Source organism: Neofelis nebulosa, chromosome 8, assembly GCF_028018385.1.
Source record: "Neofelis nebulosa isolate mNeoNeb1 chromosome 8, mNeoNeb1.pri, whole genome shotgun sequence".
Classification (NCBI taxonomy): Eukaryota; Metazoa; Chordata; class Mammalia; order Carnivora; family Felidae; genus Neofelis; species Neofelis nebulosa.
The window spans coordinates 19,829,897-19,847,534 of record NC_080789.1 but is presented as its reverse complement, the minus strand read 5'-3'; the positions used below and the strand labels follow the sequence as shown (position 1 = coordinate 19,847,534).

At 35.4% G+C, this 17,638-nt stretch overlaps 1 protein-coding gene across 7 annotated transcripts in view; it reads right to left on the bottom strand.

Annotated features, from left to right (window-relative positions):
* Positions 1-17,638, bottom strand: part of WASHC3 (WASH complex subunit 3) — a 94,029-nt gene that overhangs the window by 46,371 nt on the left and 30,020 nt on the right. For 3 of the 7 annotated variants that reach the window (XM_058741613.1, XM_058741609.1, XM_058741608.1), the window contains 2 exons: positions 15,153-15,217; positions 399-650 (listed from right to left, as the gene is read on the bottom strand). In XM_058741613.1, coding sequence (XP_058597596.1) covers positions 566-650; positions 15,153-15,217 — 150 coding nt within the window. In that variant the 3' untranslated portion in view covers positions 399-565. Of the gene's footprint in view, positions 1-398; positions 651-13,047; positions 13,097-15,152; positions 15,218-17,638 lie in introns of those variants that run through there. The other 4 variants (XR_009265405.1, XR_009265406.1, XM_058741610.1 and 1 more) reach the window with 2 other exon arrangements.

Sequence of the window (17,638 nt, the reverse complement as noted above, 5' to 3'; positions counted from 1 at the left end):
AATATCTGACACTTTGATAGTATATGAACTAATGAACAAGTGGTGAAAAGCTCTATATGCCAATAAATTTCAACTTCATAATTTCTATGACATATAAGCTTCAAGTTGTCACTGAAAATTTAAATCCAATATTAGTCTCTGCCAGAAAATTCTTTAGCAATTCTTGTAATATAAATGCACTTAATACTTTTCATGCTAAAATAGTCACAAAAATTGAATAACTCACTTAGTCAAATTCACTTTTTTGCATTGAGTCTATTTTTGATCACCAAACTCACATTGACTTCATTTTCAATGCTCACCACATCCTGAAATCTCCCACCTTGGTATTTGCAGCACTAATGGCACTTTATTTTGGTTATTCTACTTTTCAGTATTTTGGTAATAAGACATTCTGCCAGATTATAAATGCTTTATTATTATTTTTTTAACATAGAGGGAGTTTGGTGGTAGATATATAACCATTTGATGTTTTTATGACTAAGAGTTCAAGCTCAGGCTCTCTTTCTTATAGAATGTAAATGCATACCCACACATGTATGTGTAACTGTTATCAAAATTAAGCTTAGTCACTAAAAGAAGATTCACTATCTGAACTTTCTTCTGTATTTTTTTCACCTTCACCATCAGGCACTGGAGCATCTGGCCTCCTGAAAGAGAAGGAAACAATTTGGTTTTTCCAGTTGAAAAAAAGCAATTACTATCTGCAAATTAGGTTCATCGTAGAATATTGCTGTTAATAAGTTCACCGAGTCTGTGTCCTTAACTGGGAGTCTCCCAGTCTCCTCCACAGCATGCTTCTCTTTGGCTTTTCCAGCACTCTGGGGATTACTAGTGCTATTCCTGTATGGGCCACAGTGCTGTTTTCTCTTGCCAGTCCTTACAGAATTTTCTAGTTCAGTACTTTCTGCTTCTCATTCCATGGAGACCCAACTACAGACAGAGATGTGATGTGGAGAGGCTGGCGTGACCAGTGCTACGTCTCCGTAGTCTCCAAGTATACAAGAGGTACAGAGAAAGGAAAGCTAGAAATGGAAAGAAAACGAAAATCTTTATGTTCCAGGAAAGCTGCAGAAAGAAATTTACAAATGGAAGAGAGTTAAAGAATGGCCATTAAGAAACACAGACAGTATGGAAATTTTGCAGGGGAGAAGAGGGCCTGGTAAAAGGTTCTTAATGTTTGTTGAATGTTTTCACTTATATTTTATCTTCATAGAATGAATGTAAAAAGTATGAGTTGGTAAAAATAATGTCTTGAAGATTCCCTAGGTAAAACAAGGAGATATGAGAATGATTAAACTCAACTTTGCAGGGAGATATAATAAACCAAATGAAATTTTACAACAAACCAAACATTCAACTAGATAAGTTCCATAGTGTTTGCTCGTAAATTATCTAATCAATATGGTAATACTATCATTCAGCCTCTATTCACTCTCACTGAGAAAATAAGTTAAGCAAGTAAAGTATACTTTTGGGGAAACTAACAGGGAATGGAAGAATAATATAGCTGCTCTGTCTTAATAATTGAGAACTACCAGACTTATTTCTCCCTCAGGCTCTTTGATTCTTATTAAAGATTTAGGACACCAACCAATAAAACTCTGCTTTGCCATAAATAAAATCACTGTTACTAAAATTAAAACATGTATAGTCTACCAAGTACATTTAGTTATTAAAAACTATGGCTGAGTTTTGGCTTATAGTTTTTAATATCATATCTGTCATGTACAAAACAGAAAGATATGCTGGCACTGCTCCCCAGCAATGGGTAAAACAGAAACTCATTTGCTCTGCTGCACAGTTTTAGATTATACCTATTAGGAAGTCACATGTACTCGATACAGTAAAACTTTGAAGCTGGGTAAGGCGTTTACCAGGTTTTGACTGATACTCCCCATCTGCCTAAAACACTAACATGAGACCACAGTCTTCATTGCTCTCCATAGAAGCAAGACTGTGGAACCACTGGGCATGAATACTGGGCACATTTTCCAAGTAAATCTGTCTTTGCTGTATTTGTGATTTCTTACTGCCTTTACTTTGTTAAAAAAGAAAAAAATTACCAGAGGGAATTTGAATACAATGTAAAAATTATATCTATGGCAACTCAAACAAATAAAACAATGTATATGATACCCCTAAATAAATGCTACTTAAGGGTAAAAGCAGCTTAAGCCTAAAAGGAGCTGAAATTATAACATTAATGTATGTGTGTAACCATTTTTTAATACATGTGATCATCACAGCTGTATAGCATAGTGGTTAAGAACACACATTCTGGAGCCAGACTGCCTGGATTCAAATCCCAGTCTTGCTACATATTTGAGCAATTCTGGGGAAGCTAGGTAACCACTTTGGATCCAACGAACCGACTGGAGTATTGTAATGATTAGAATGAATTATTATATGTAAAGTATATCAAATAATATCTGGCACATAGTAAGTATATTAAATAAATGCTATCTTCGTGGTCATTGTCGTCGTCATAGTCATCGCCATCATCATCATCATCATCATCATCATCATCATCATGTACCCACAATTTTGCCAGGAACTGTGTTAGGTGCTAGAGATACAGAAATGAATAACAAGTAGTTCCTTCCCTGAAGAAACTGATATTTTAGGGGGATATTTTAGAGGGAGACAGAAATATAAATTATTATTATAAATGTGATATACATAAATACAGTTGTAGTAACTATGCTTACGTAAAAAGTTAATTCACTCTATGAGGTTTGGTCAGAGAAGATTCCAGAGAAGTGGAGACATTTGTAAAGGGTTTTAAGATATAAGTAGGAGTTTCTCAAAAACAGAAAAGGTGGAGTAAGTGAGGATGAGAGTGTTCTGAATAAAGAAAAAAAAATGGGAATGCATGCTGCATTTGGGAAACTATAAATCATTTGGGAGGTAGAGTATAAAGTAATTGCAGTTCAAATTTGATGAAATTAGAGCATATGGTAGGAGTAATAGGTATGAGAATTTCCTTCCTTTTTTAGGATGAATAATACTCCTTTGTATGCACATATTACATTTTGTTTATCCATTCACCTGTGGATGGGCATTTGGATTGTTTCCAACTTCGGGCTACTGTGAATAATGCTACTATGAACATGGTATACAAATACATGTTTCAGTCCCTTCTTTCACTTCTTTTGGGTATATATCTAGAAGTGGATTTGCTCAACCATATGGCAATTCTATGCTTAATTTCTTGAAGAACTGCAATACTGTTTTCCATAGCAGCTGTATCATCTTACACTCCCACCGGTGGGGTTGGTGGGATTCCAAGGGTTCCATTTTCTTAGTATGTTTGTCAGTATTTATTATTGTTTGTCTTCATTCACTTAAAAATAAATTGTATGCTACTTTGGCTTGGAATTGCTAGGCAGACAAATGAAAAAGCATATACTAGTTCCCTTTGGGTACAAAAAAGAGAAAAACTTCAAGATACCATGAGAATCAAATGAAATAATGTATATGAAAGCATTATCTAAGTTAAAAAGCTTTATAGAAATGTTAGTAGCAGTAATAAAACTTATAATAATACCAGCATTTCCAGCATATTCTTAGTGGGAACAAAAATTTGGCTTTTTGTCTTATGATCAGAAGTGCTCTTGCTTGATCCTGTATATATGAACCTTTTAAGTTGTCTTTTTATGCAAAGTTTTTATTTAATGTTTATTTATTTTTGAGAGGGAGGTGGTTAGGGGCAGAGAGAGAAGGAGGCAGAGGATCCAAACCAGGCTCTGTGCTGACAGCAGAGAGTCCCATGCAGAGCTTGAACTTACAGACCATGAGATGATGACCTGAGCCAAAGATGGACTTTTAACTGACTGAGCCACTGAGGCACCCCCCACGCAAAGAAGTTTTAAAGATATATTTGAAAAAGTTACTACCTTAAAGTATTGGTATAAAGTTTAGTTTCTAAAAATTCAAATGATTCACTACTAAAATTAGAAGATGAGGACTTTATAACAGTTTATCTTAAATATACAAGTAAATCACTAAAAAAGAGTTTATCAGCAAAATATAGAGACACATATAAAGTCAAAAGTACATTCATGATGTATCATGCATGTTTTTTAAAAATCTCAATCTATAGTGGTTCAATGATAAAAAAAAAAACAAAACGCTAGGTTGGTAGCTACATTTTAATAAGCATACTTATATAATTTGTGGCACCAAGATTATCCAAAAAGTCTTAACAAAATCAAAATTATAGGAGTTTAACATTAAACTCATTACTTAGTCTATCTTTTAAAATAAGTATTTAAATTTTTTAAAAATGTTTATTCAATTTTGAGAGACAGAGTACAAGCAGGGGAGTGGCAGAGAGAGAGGGAGACACAGAATCTGAAGCAGATTCCAGGCTCTCAGCTGTCAGCACAGAGCCCAATGTGGGGCTCGAACTCACAAACTCTGAGATCATGACCCAGGCTGAAGTTGGATGCTTAACTGAGACACCCAGGCGCCCCTAAAATAAGTATTTTTAAGTTACTTATTAAAGTTACTAGGCTGACTTCAACAAAAAAATGAGCCAAAATTTAGAAAGGAAAGGAGAAGGAAGAACTAAACACATACAAATTAGTACTTTTTAGCATAGTAGATGCTGTGTGCAAGTTCTTTTTGTTACCTTTCTCACTTATGGGAATCAAATAAGGATGTCAATCACAATCTCTGTTCCCCCACTCTTTCCCTATAACCTTCCTTGTTTTAGTCACATAATCCAGGCTTGGCCAATCATTAAGAATCTTCCCCTGGGATGAGAGATTAATTCAAGGGAGGGCACAAGACCCACGCAGGGCCAATCATAATGTTTCCCTAGAAATGAGCTATAATATTCCATAGTTTATTTTGTTCAGTTAGCAAAACTAGCAATATTAAAGCCTTCATAATTGTGAATTCCTTGGCTTCAAGCAGTAAGCTCATCTGTAGCAGGAGAGAAGTGAATGACTATGCCAAGGAGTAAAGGTGGAATGGGTGCTAGGAAAGAGAGAACACCGGCAGCCAGACAGCAAGCACTGATGACACAGGACCTTAGATCCTGCCCTACTACCTGGACTTCTTTGCTATGTGAATCAGTAACTTCTCTTTTTGTTTAAACTAGTTTGAGCTGGTTTCTGTGATTCTGAACACGAAAAGAGTCCTAACATACAAATATTGTTGATTTAATTTGTTTTCGTTAAAGAGATATTTATACTTGTGCTTAAAATCACAGCCACTTTGAGGACACAAAAACCATATAAACATACTTTGGAAAAACATTTTTTAGTGTAGATAAATAGTTTAAAAATATTTTTCATTTTCTTTAAACCTAAGACCATTGAACTTAAAGCAGATTAAGTGACAAAAACATTGTTAGTAAAAATATTACTGAGTAGGTGGTTATGGGGAGAGAGTACAGTAGTTATCATCCAAATCACTTTTCAATATCAACTATAGCACACTTAGAGCTATAATGTCACATGATACTGTTGTCACTCAAGACTGTTCTGTCATAGCTCTAGGCAATGGCAATAGGTGGTCTTCAGGAAAAAGTAAAACACTAAATTCCTGAACCAAGATTGTACTGACCATATAAAGACCTTTGGGGTGGTTATAAAAATGACAATCTAGACTACGATATTATAGTAGCTAGTGAGACTTATTTCAGCATTACATTTACTCAAACTACACATGCTTTGGTCTTTTTCTTCTGAATGCCCATCAACCCAGGTATATCCTGTCCTTTGTTGTGGTACATAGATTCCTGCAGTCAGGGAAACAATGTAATGCCTAATACTGTAAAGAAAAAGAAAGTCAGCCCTCCTATAAGAACTGGCTTTTGCCATTTATCTTGGGGCCCTTTAATTCCCAGCTGCTCCTTTATCTTTTGCTTACTAGTCATTGGCAGGCCACAACTTCTTTTTAATAACATCTCTTTAATATTTCTATTATTTCTCTGACTCTCGTGATCAAGGTCTCCAACACTAGACCAATAACAATATTTTGATGTTGTTTTTTCCTGTCTTGTACTTTCTATCCAGTTTGCCAGCCAGTGGTTGAGAAACGATAATTACATTGAATGGGATTCCAGCTCAGCAAGAATTAAAAATGGAAGCAGTAAAACTATTTTTTGGAATTGTTCAGTTGGGGAATTGAGGTCTATCCCACCCTCAACCAGCCAAAGCCCAAACTTTAATCCATTGTGTTGTTGTGTGTAGCAGGACATAGACAAAGATTACTGGCAGATAAGGAATTCCCGTAGAGGGCTGGGCATCCTTTCAGTATAATTAACAGAAAGTTTTCTTGCTTTCCAGTATCCTTTTGGTTAACACAAAGAAATCCCCTCTTGTCAAAGTGAGGCTGAGGTGATTACTTTTACTTCTGGCAACCATAACTTTGGTCATTCCACAGTCTGGGAGGAGGTATAAATGTCTTTTGAATAAATATCTCCAGGACAAATGTCAATGAGCTTGTTTGGTTCAAAGCCTGCACAATAACTTGACTCATTAGATGTTTTCATTAGCCAAATCAATATGTTACACCCACTTACATCAATGGATAGATCATCCAAACAAAATTTATAAGGAAGTATCAGCCTTATATGACACATTAGACCAGATGGACTTAAGATATATAGAACTCTCCATCCAAAAGCAACAGAATATCCATGTTTCTCAACCCCACATGGATAGATCATGTGTTAGGCCACAAAACAAATCTCAATAAATTCAAGAAGACTGAAATTTTATCAAACATTCCCACTCACAATGGTATGAAAGTAGAATCCATTATAAGAATTAATGGAAAAGCTAAGAACATGCTACTGAACAACCACTGGGTCATCAAAAAAATGAGAGAAGAGGGGCATCTGGGTGGCTCAGTTGGTTAAGTATTTGATTTCAGCTCAGTCATGATCTTGTGGTTTGTGGGTTCATGCCCCACATCAAGCTCTGTACTGACAGTGCAGAGCCAGCTTGGGATTCTCTCTCCCCACTGCTCCCCTGCTTGTGCTCACTCTCTCTCTCTCTTTCTCTCTCTCAAATTACTAAACTTTAAAAAAATCAAAGAAGAAATTAAAAAAATACCCAGAGACAAATGAAAACAGAAATATGATATACCAAAATCTACAAGATGCAGCAAAAGTAGTTCTAAGAAGAAAGATCACAGCAATACAGGCCTACCACAAGAAAAAACCCCAAATCTCAAACCATCTAACTTTACACCTGACAGAGCTAGAAAAGAAGAAAAAATAAAGCTCAAAGTCAGTAAAAGGAAGGAAATATTAAAGATCAGAGTGGAAATAACAGAATAAAAAAACAACAGAAAAGATCAATGAAATTAAGAGCTGGTTCTCTGAAAAGATAAACAAAATTGACAAGACTTTATCTAGACTGACAAAGAATAAAAGGAGTCTCTAATAAAATCAGAAAGGAAAGAGAAATTACAACTGACATCACAAAAATACAAAGGATCAGAAGAGATTACTAAGAATGACTACACACCAAAAAAACTGGACAACCTAGAAGAAATGAGTAAATTCCTAGAAATACACAATTTTCCAAGACTAAAGAAAAAGAAAATCTGAATAGACCGATTACCAATAAGAAGATCGATTCAACAAAAGTCCAGGACTAGACAGCTTCACATGTAGTGAATTCTACCAAGCATTCAAAGATTTAATACCTATCCTTCTCAAACTCTTTCAAAAAATCAAAAAGGAGTGAATGCCTCCAAACTTATTTTAGGAGGCTGGCGTTACTCTAATACCAAAACCAGACAAAGACAGCACACACATATGCGCGCGCACACACACACACACACACACACACACACACACAAACACACACACAAACACATACACATTACAGGCTAATATCCCCTGATGAACATAGATGCAAATATCCTCAACAAAATATTAGCAAATTGAATTCAATAATATATTACAAGGATCATACAGCATTATCAAATGGGATTTATTCCAGGGATGCAAGAATGGTTCAAAATCCACATATAAATCAGTGCTATATGCCACATTAATAAAATGAAGGAAAAAAATCATATTATCATCTCAACAAATGCAGAAAAAGCATGTGAAAAAATTCAACAGCCACTTATGATAAAATCTCTAAACAAAGTAGATATAGAGGGAACACATATCAACATAATGAAGGCCATATATAACAAACCCACAGCTAACACCAGTCAATAGTAAAAAGCTGAAAGCTTTTTCCTCTAAAATTAGGAATAAGACCAGGATGCCCACTATCCCCACTTTTATTCAACATAATATTGGAAATCCTAGCCACAACAATTAGACCAGAAAAAGAAGTAAAATGCATCAAATTGGAAAGAAAGTAAATTTGTCACTATTTGCGGATGACATGATACTATACATAAAAAACTCAAACAATAGCACCAAAAAACTATTAGAACTAATAAACGAATTCAGTAAAGTAGCACAGTACAAAATCAACATATGGAAATTTTGGTGTTTCTATAATCTATTAACAAATTATCAGAAACAGAAATTAAGAAAACAATCCCATTTACAGTTTCACCAAAAAGATTGGGGCACCTGGATGGCTCAGTTGGTTGAGTGTCTGACTATGACTCAGGTCAGGATCTCACAGTTTGCAAACTGAAGCCCCACATTGGGCTCCCTGCTGTCAGCACAAAGTCTGCTTTGGATCCTCTGTTCCCCTCTCTCTGCCCCTGCCCCGCTTGTGCTTTCTCTCTCTCAAAAATAAATAAAACATAAAAAAAAAAACACAAAAAAACAATTTCATGAAAAAGAATAAAATGCCTAAATAGAACTTTGAATTGAAAGACCTGTATACTGAAAAGTATAAGAAAGACACGGATGAAAGAAATTGAAGAAGACACAAATAAATGGAAAGATATCCCATGCTCATGGATTGGAAAAATTAATATTGTTAAAATGTCCATGCTATCCAAAGCAATCTACAGATTCTATTCAATTCCTATTGAAATTCCAATGGCCTTTTGGAAAAAATAATTCTAAAATTTGTATGGAAACAAGCCCTAAAATCCAAAGCAATCTTGAGAAAGAACAAAGCTGAAGGTATCATGCCTCAATTTCAAACTACAGTACAGAGCCATAGTAATCAAAACAGTATGCTATTAGCATAAAAACAGACACACAGATCAAAGGAACAGAATTGACACCCCAGAATTAAACCCACACATATATGGATAATCAGTTTATGAGAAAGGAGTCAAGAATATATAAAGGAGAAAAGGCAGTCTCTTAAATAAATGATGTTGAAAAAACTGGACAACCACATGCAAAAGAATGAAACTAGATCACTATATCACACATAAAAATTAACTCAAAGTTAAAGACTACGATGTCAGACATGAAAACATAAAATTGCTAGAAGGAAACATACAATAAGCTCCTTGACATTGGTCTTAGTAATATTTTTGTGGCTCTGAGTCCAAAAACAAAGGAAACAAAAGCAAAAACAAACAAATGGGATTACATCAAACTAAAACGCCCCTGCACAGCAAAAGAAACCATCATCAAAATGAAAAGGCAACCTACTGAATGGGAGATTTTTGCAAATCATATATCTGACAGAGGATTAATATCTAAAATATATGAAGGACTTATAAAACTCAACAACAAAATAACAAACAACCTGATTAAAAAATGGGCAGAGGATTTGAATAGACATTTTCTCAAAGAAGACATACAAATGACCAACAGGCACATGAAAACATCTTCAACATCACTAATTATTAGAGAAATGCAAATCAAAACCACAATGAGATATCATCTCCCACTGGGTAGAATGGGTATTATCGAGAAGACAAGAAATAACAAGTGTTGCTTAGGATCTGGAGAAAAGGTAAGCCTCACAAACTATTGGTAGGAATGTAAACGGCACAGCCACTGTGGAAAACGGTATGGACATTCCTCAAAAAATTAAGAATACAAGTATATGATTCAGCTATTTGACTTCTGGGTATTTATCCAAAGAATACAAAAATGCTGATTTGCAAAGATATTTGCACCCCTATGTTCATTCAGCATTACTTACAATAACCAAGAAATGGAAACAACTTAAATGTCCATCATTGGATGAATGGCTAAATAAGTTGTAGTATATATATTTATATGTATAGGTATGTATGTATATGTGTATGTATACACACAATGAATACTACTCAGCCATAGAAAAGGATGAAATCTTGCCATTTACAACAACATGGATGGACCATGAAGGTATTATGCTAAGTGAAATAAGTCAGATGGAGGAAGACAAATATCAAATGATTTTACTCACATGTGGAATCTAAAAAAAAAAGCAAACAAATGAATTAACAAATTAATACAAATTTAAGCTCATAGATACAGAAAACATATTGGTGGTTACCAGAAAGGGAGCAGGATGAGGGTGGGCAAAATGAGTGAGTGGAGTGAGGGATGGTGATGGATGATGGTAATGACTTTTAGTGGTGACCACTTTGTAGTGTATACAGTGTATACAGATGTCAAATTACAATGTCATACACCTGAAACTTATAAAATGTTATGTACCAATTTTACCTCAAAAAATGCTACAAACTGTACCCCACCCCCGCATCCCCCACTAATATTAAGAGTGTGACCAGCTGAATTTCAATTTCAGAAGTCTGTTCTTTACTGCAAAGTTTAAAATACACATTTTTCAGTTTGAGAAAATGAAAACTGTATAAACCAAAAGGATAACTACTCTGTGTATGTTAAGTATGTCTTTGTTGAAAACACAATGGTATACAGGCGACTAGAGGATTATAAATAAGTTGCGATCCAAAAGCCTGGAAAATCCATTGATACCTATTCCCTCATTAAAACATTCATAAATCACAACTAACATTTACTGGCCATTTGCTGCTTGTCCAGAGCTGTGCTAAGTGCTTACATCATTCTCTAAGTCTGAACAACTCTGTGAAGGGTGAAGTCCTATTTACCATTTTACTGATGAGTAAATTTATGCACAGAGCAATTAAATAGTCCAGGGTCATATTGCTAGACAGTGGCAGGGCAGAATCTGAATATGCAGACCATTTCTAGAGTCTGCCTTAGGATGAGCCGTAACCATCATGAATTTCATCTCCTGCTGGGCATGTCCAGAGGCTAGTCTATGTATCCTAGAACAGTAAAAGTAGTAATTACTAGGTAATAATAGTAACCATAGTTCTAAGACATAAAAGTATACAAAAGAACAGGATAAGGGAGAAAACACTTTTTTTTCTCCTGATAAGAAAATTTGCATTGATTCAAAGAATATACCTGTTCTATCGTTCTGAATGCAAAACTAGAATAGATTAATCTTAAAAGATTTCCATTTTCTCTCTCCTTACACTATTTTTTTAAATGTTTACTTATTTTTGAGAGAGAGACAGAGAATGAGCCACGGAGGGGCAGAGGGACACACGGAATCTGAGGTATGTTCCAGGCTTCGAGCTGTTAGCACAGAGCCCCACGCGGGGCTCAAACACAGGACCTGTGAGATTATGACCTGAGCCAAAGTTAGACACTTAAACGACTGAGCCACCCAGGTGCCCCTGAACTATTTTTTTTTTTTTAATTTTTTAACATTTATTTATTTTTGAGAGACAGAGAGAGTGCAAGTGGGGGAGGGGCAGAGAGAGATACACACACACACACACAGAACCTGAAGCAGGCTCCAGGTTCTGCGCTGTCAGCACAGAGCCCGACGTGGGGCTTGAACCCATGAACCGTGAGATCATGACCTGAGCTGAAGTCGGATGCTTAACCGACTGAGCCACCCAGGCGCCCCGAACTATTTTTTTTTATGTTTATTTATTTTGAGAGAGAGAAAGCACAAGTGGGAGAGGGGCAGAGAGAGAGGGAGAATCCCAAGCAAGGTCTGTGCTATGAGTGCTGAGCCCAATGTGGGGCTCGATCCCATGGAAATGTGAGATGATGAAATGAGCCAAAATTAAGAGTCAGACACTTAATTTCCTGAACCACCAGTCGCCTCTTCCCTTAAACTCTTTAGAGTATGATGGTGACAAAGGTACTCTTTTACATATCTTTATTTCAGTGTCATTGGAAACTAAGTTTTACAAGCTAAACAGGAATAGTTCTTGGCTATATAAGCACTATTGTTATTTTCAAAATCTTGGGAATTTCAAAAATAATTCATCATTTAGAAATAGCAAACAGGGGCGCCTGGATGGCTCAGTCGGTTGAGTGTCCGACTTCGGCTCAGGTCATGATCGTGTGGTTTGTGAGTTTGAGCCCCGCGTCAGGCTCTGTGCTGACAGCTCAGAGCCTGGAGCCTGCTTCAGATTCTGTGTCTCCCTCTCTGCCCCTCCCCTGCTCACACACTGTCTGTCTCAAAAATAAATAAAACATTAAAAAAAAATAAAACAAAGTATCAAACAAATTTTATTTGGTAACTATCAGGCATTTTCTTCAGTTTCATAAACTTTCTAAAATTCAATGACAGTCGTTTTTCTAGGAAAATAGCCAGGTCTTATTTCTCCTTATATAAACTGTTTTATTTTAAAATTATATACTCTTAGCTTCCAAATTTTTATCCACACAGGTCAATGAAATCATAATGTATTTTTGATCAGTATTTATTTCTGTATCAACTTCAGCTTTGCTCTTTGCTCAGTGCAGACAGATCTAGACTATTCTAACCATTGTAGGAGTCTGTCTTACTACTTAAGGCTAATTTAAAAAAAGTGCATGCTTACACTTTAAAGGGAAAACAAAACAATCTTTACTGAAAGTTCTTGGCTGAGGCTTAATTTGTACTAAGATTCTCAATAAAAGTATACTCTTCCCTCAGATGGCACATTTTCTCTCCTTCAGCATCTCCAACTTTTCTCCTAAAGTCAGACTCCCTAATTTTCTATAAACATCATTCTCAAAGTGTCAGGATTCCTCTTTAACAAGATGGTTGATTTCACTTATCATATCTAGATAAATGCTGAGGTTTTCTAGTAGTAGCAGTGATAGGTTATAGTGAGTCACCCCCTCTTCAACCCTTGTGACTGATGGCATGTACGTATGAGGTAATGGATCAGAATTCAGGCTCCAGGCTGTGGTTGAGGAGCAGCTTTTCTGTAAGACAAAGTTAACTGTTACTGGAATTCTACCCCAAAACTTGGCACCACCTTGCAACTGAATGTTTCTCAACATTTACGGACAATGACGGGCCTTCAAACTTCTAAATGAGATACGTCAAGGAAGTATCGGGGTGCTGGGCATTCTCCCCTTGGTAGTCATCCATGGACTTCCTCCCATAGTGATACCTAAATGGAGTCTTAATTAATATGAAATTAGCCAGGCCAGAGAGGTCCAAGGAGAGGTAAAAAAAATTGAAGATACCAAAAGGGAATAGGGGAATTCAGAGAACTGCAAATAGTCTGCTACAGCTGCAGGAGATAGGAATGTATGGAAGAGGGGCAAGAAATGAAGCAAAAGAGTCTGGGTCTTGATGATAAAAGCATCTCTAAATGCAATTCTAAGTTGTTAAACTCTGTGTTGAAGGCAGTTGAGAGTCACAGAAAGTTTTGAAAACAAGAACAAAGCATGAACAGACCCACTAAGGCTTTTGTGGCAGACTGAAAGAGAATAAGGAAACCAATCAGAAGCAATTATAATAATTCAGGTAAGGAATGATGAGGGATGTGGTCAGCTGTGAGAGATTAAAAATGAAAAAAATCATAGTGACTGACATAATCAGGGATAGGGAAGAGGGTAAAATCAAGGATGACTTTCAAGTTCCTGGTGTGGGAGCTGATTGAAGTAAAGGATTATGAAGTAGGTTTAGGCTGGGCAGAGGATGAAATGAAGCCAGTAGGGGGTAAAGAAATTGGATATCCAACATATGCTGATACTTATTGGACTGTTAGTTTTCCAGTACATTTTCTCTAGAGAGAAAAATCATCATTTTAAAGGTCATTTTACCTCTCTGTTATTATAGAAGATCTACTGTGTATTTCCAGAAGCAAAAAAGAGGTCATGGTCAATGTTAAATATATTTATAACATATATTCCAAAGAATACCAAAATGGATTGGACCCATATGTTCTATTCACATTAAAATATATGTCACAATCCATCTGCTTTTAAAGTGTGTGTCAGAAACAATTTCCAGAACAACTGCCAAATATCCTGGAGATGCTTTAGTTCAAATTACCAATATACGCCATTGTACTTGAATTGTTTGCTACTTGGATATATACTAAATGTAGATACATGTTGGAAATCTATTCTTACAGACTTGAAAAAAATTCTTAAATATTATTTTTAAAAGATAAGATAGGAGAAAAAGACTGTTTTATGGTGTTTCACCTCCAAAATGCACACATTTTCTTGAAGGGCTGAGAGCCAAGAAAAATTTCAAAGTATACTGCTAATATAATATGAATGTCTGGATAACATAACCAAATACATCGGAGTGAACTAAAACCCCAAACTGGACTCTTTACAAGTATCTAGATACTTGAAAAACAGACTAGCTCTGAATAATCCATTAAGATATATTTTATCCAGAATGAGCTATGTAGCCAGGTTTGCTTGGATGGAATAAATTATTGTCAAATTTCTGAGCCACATTTTGTCAGCATTTCTCAAAATTTTTTTTTATAAAATTCACACAAACAGATATCTAGTTTCATAATAATTATTAATGTGGACCTAGAGTGGCTTTACTTTATTCCTCAATCTGGCTCAACTTAGATCATGGTAGAGTAAACTTCTTATATACTAAGGTCTTAAAAAATCTGGTAGATAATTAAGAAAAGAAAGAAAAAAAGAGAAGAATAAAATAGAATAAAAAAGAAAAGGTAGCATGAAAGAAAAAAAAAAAACCTGCTTCATATAGACATTACTGCATGCAGCAAAACTGTCATCAAATTCCATCTCTTGGATATATATATATATATATTCATCAAGAATCTATTGAAACTGCTCCTTAAATATGCAAAGGCTGTTTTTAGTAGCATAGGGTAGATTTTTCAATTTTGTAATATTGGGAAAGACACTCTTTATGAAGATGGTTTCTTCAACCATAAAACACTGTTTAGTGGGAAAAAATAGAGCTTGGAATATTTTTATTATAAATGATAAATTCAACATATTAGTGTAATATTATATTAGAAAAATTACTTACTCAAGAAGATCTGGGTCTAGTCCTTCCGATATCATTTTGTTTCTTATTGCCATCACTGGAACACCCTAATCAAAGGACACAAGACAATCAATTATTAAAAATGCCTCTTTCATAAAAACAGATAAATAAACCAATGAAGCAGAACTGAAAGCCCAGAAATAAACCCAAATACAGATGGTGAACTAATATTTGATGAGGGAGCAAAGAATACTCAATGGAGAAAAGACAGTCTCTTCAATTAATGGTGCTAGGAAAATTGGACAGTCACATGTAAAAGAATAAAACCTGATCTTTATTTTACACTCCTCACAAAAATTAACTCAAAATGGATTAAAGACTTATATGTAAAACTTGAAACCATCAAACTCTTAGAAGAAAATATAGGAAAAAAGTTCCTTGACATGGGTCTTCATAGTGATTTTTGTGGAAATCACACCTAAAGCATGAGCTACAACATTTGTAAATAAGTGACACTATATCAAACTAAAAAGATTCTGTTCAGCAAAAGAAACCATTAAAAAAGTGAACATAAAATACCTACAGAAATATTTAGGTATTTATAAACCATATGTCTGCTAAGGGGTTAATATCCAAAATACATAAAGAACTCATACAACTCAATAGCAAAAAGCACAAATAATACAATTTAAAAATGGGCAAAGGACCTGAATAGGCATTTTCCAAAGAAGATATATGAATGACCAACAGGTACACGAAAAGATGCTCAATATCCTTAGTTACTAGAGAAATGCAAATTAAAAATCACAATGAGATATTACCTCTATGCCTGTTAGAATGACCGTCATTAAAAGATAAGAGATAAGAGATGCTGGTATGCACGTGAATGAACAAGGGAAATTTTGTGCACTGTTGGTGGGACTGTAAATTGGCACAGCCACTGTAGAAAACAGTATGAAGATTCCTTAAAAAATTAAAAATAGAACTACCATATGATCTAGCAATTCTAGTCCTGGGAATATATCCAAAGGAAATGAATACACAAACTCAGAAATATATCCTGTAGCCCTATTTTCCTACTAGTATTGTTTATGATAGTCAAGACATGGAAACAAGCTAAGTATCCATCAATGGATGAATGGAGAAAGAAGTTGTGGTATATACACACACAATGGAATTTTATTCAACTACAAAAAAATGATAAAATACTACCATTTATGACAACATGGATGGACCCTGAAGGTATTATGCTAGGTGAAATATGTCAGACACATAAAGACAAATGCTGTATGATCTCATTCTATGTAGAATCTAAAAACAAAGCAAAACCACCAAACTCAGAAAAAAAAGATCAGATTTGTGATTACCAGAGGCAGGGGTTGAGAAGAAGGAAGGGGAATTGGAGGAAAGTGGTCAAACGGTACAAACTTCCTGTTATAAGATAAAGAAGTACTGGGAATGTAATGTAAAACATGATGACTACAGCTAACCCTGCTATGTGACATACAGGAAACTTGTTAGGAGAGTAGATCCTAAGAATTCTCATCACAAGGAGAAATTTTTTTCTTTTCACTATATCTATGTGAGATGATGGATGTTAACTAAACCTACTGTGGTAATTAGTTCACAATATATGTAAATCAAACCATCAGGCTGTATGCCTTAAGCTTATACAGTGATGTATGTTGATTATTTCTCAATAAAACTAGAAAAAAAGTAAATAGAAGCTAAAAAAAAAAAAGCCTCCTTTATAGGTTTCCACATACCCCCAAAACAAGACCTTTTATATGGCTCATTATTTAAAATTGCTCTTCTTTTGCCTTTATATTAGTATGTATGTAGCCCTTGAAAAATTTTTTTCATGTTTATTTTTGAGAGAGAGAGAGAGAAACAGAGTATGAGCAGGGGAGGGGCAGAAAGAGAGGAAGACACCGAACTTGAAACAGGTTCCAGGCTCTCTGAGCTGTCAGCACAGAGCCTGATGCAGGGCTTGAACCCACAAAGTGCGAAATTATGACCTGAGCCAAAGTCAGAAGCTTAACTGACTGAGCCACCAAGGTGCCCCTACAAGGTACACATTTTAACTGACTTCATGGAATCAGTGCTATCAATAGCACATCCCCAAATTAAATCATTTGCACTTATCCGTTACTAATTCTGCTGTACACACGTCAGATATCATATTCTCACTTTCTTATATCACCAAAAAAAAGGTGATAACTCAAATGATTAAAACTTTGGCTGGGATGGTACAATACATACTTAACAAGGTGAGTAAATGTCTTTTCAAATAAAGACTTCAAAGCTTTTTTTTTTTTTTTTTTTTTTTATGTGTATTTATTTTTGAGAGAGACAGAGTGACAGCATGGAAGGGGCAGAGAGGGAGACACAGAATCCAAAGCAGGCTCCAGACTCTGAGCTGCCAGCAGAGAGCCCGATGCGGGGCTTGAACTCCCAGACCACAGGATCATGACCCGAGCTGAAGTCGGACGCTTAACTGACTGAGCCACACAGGTGACCCTGAGAGC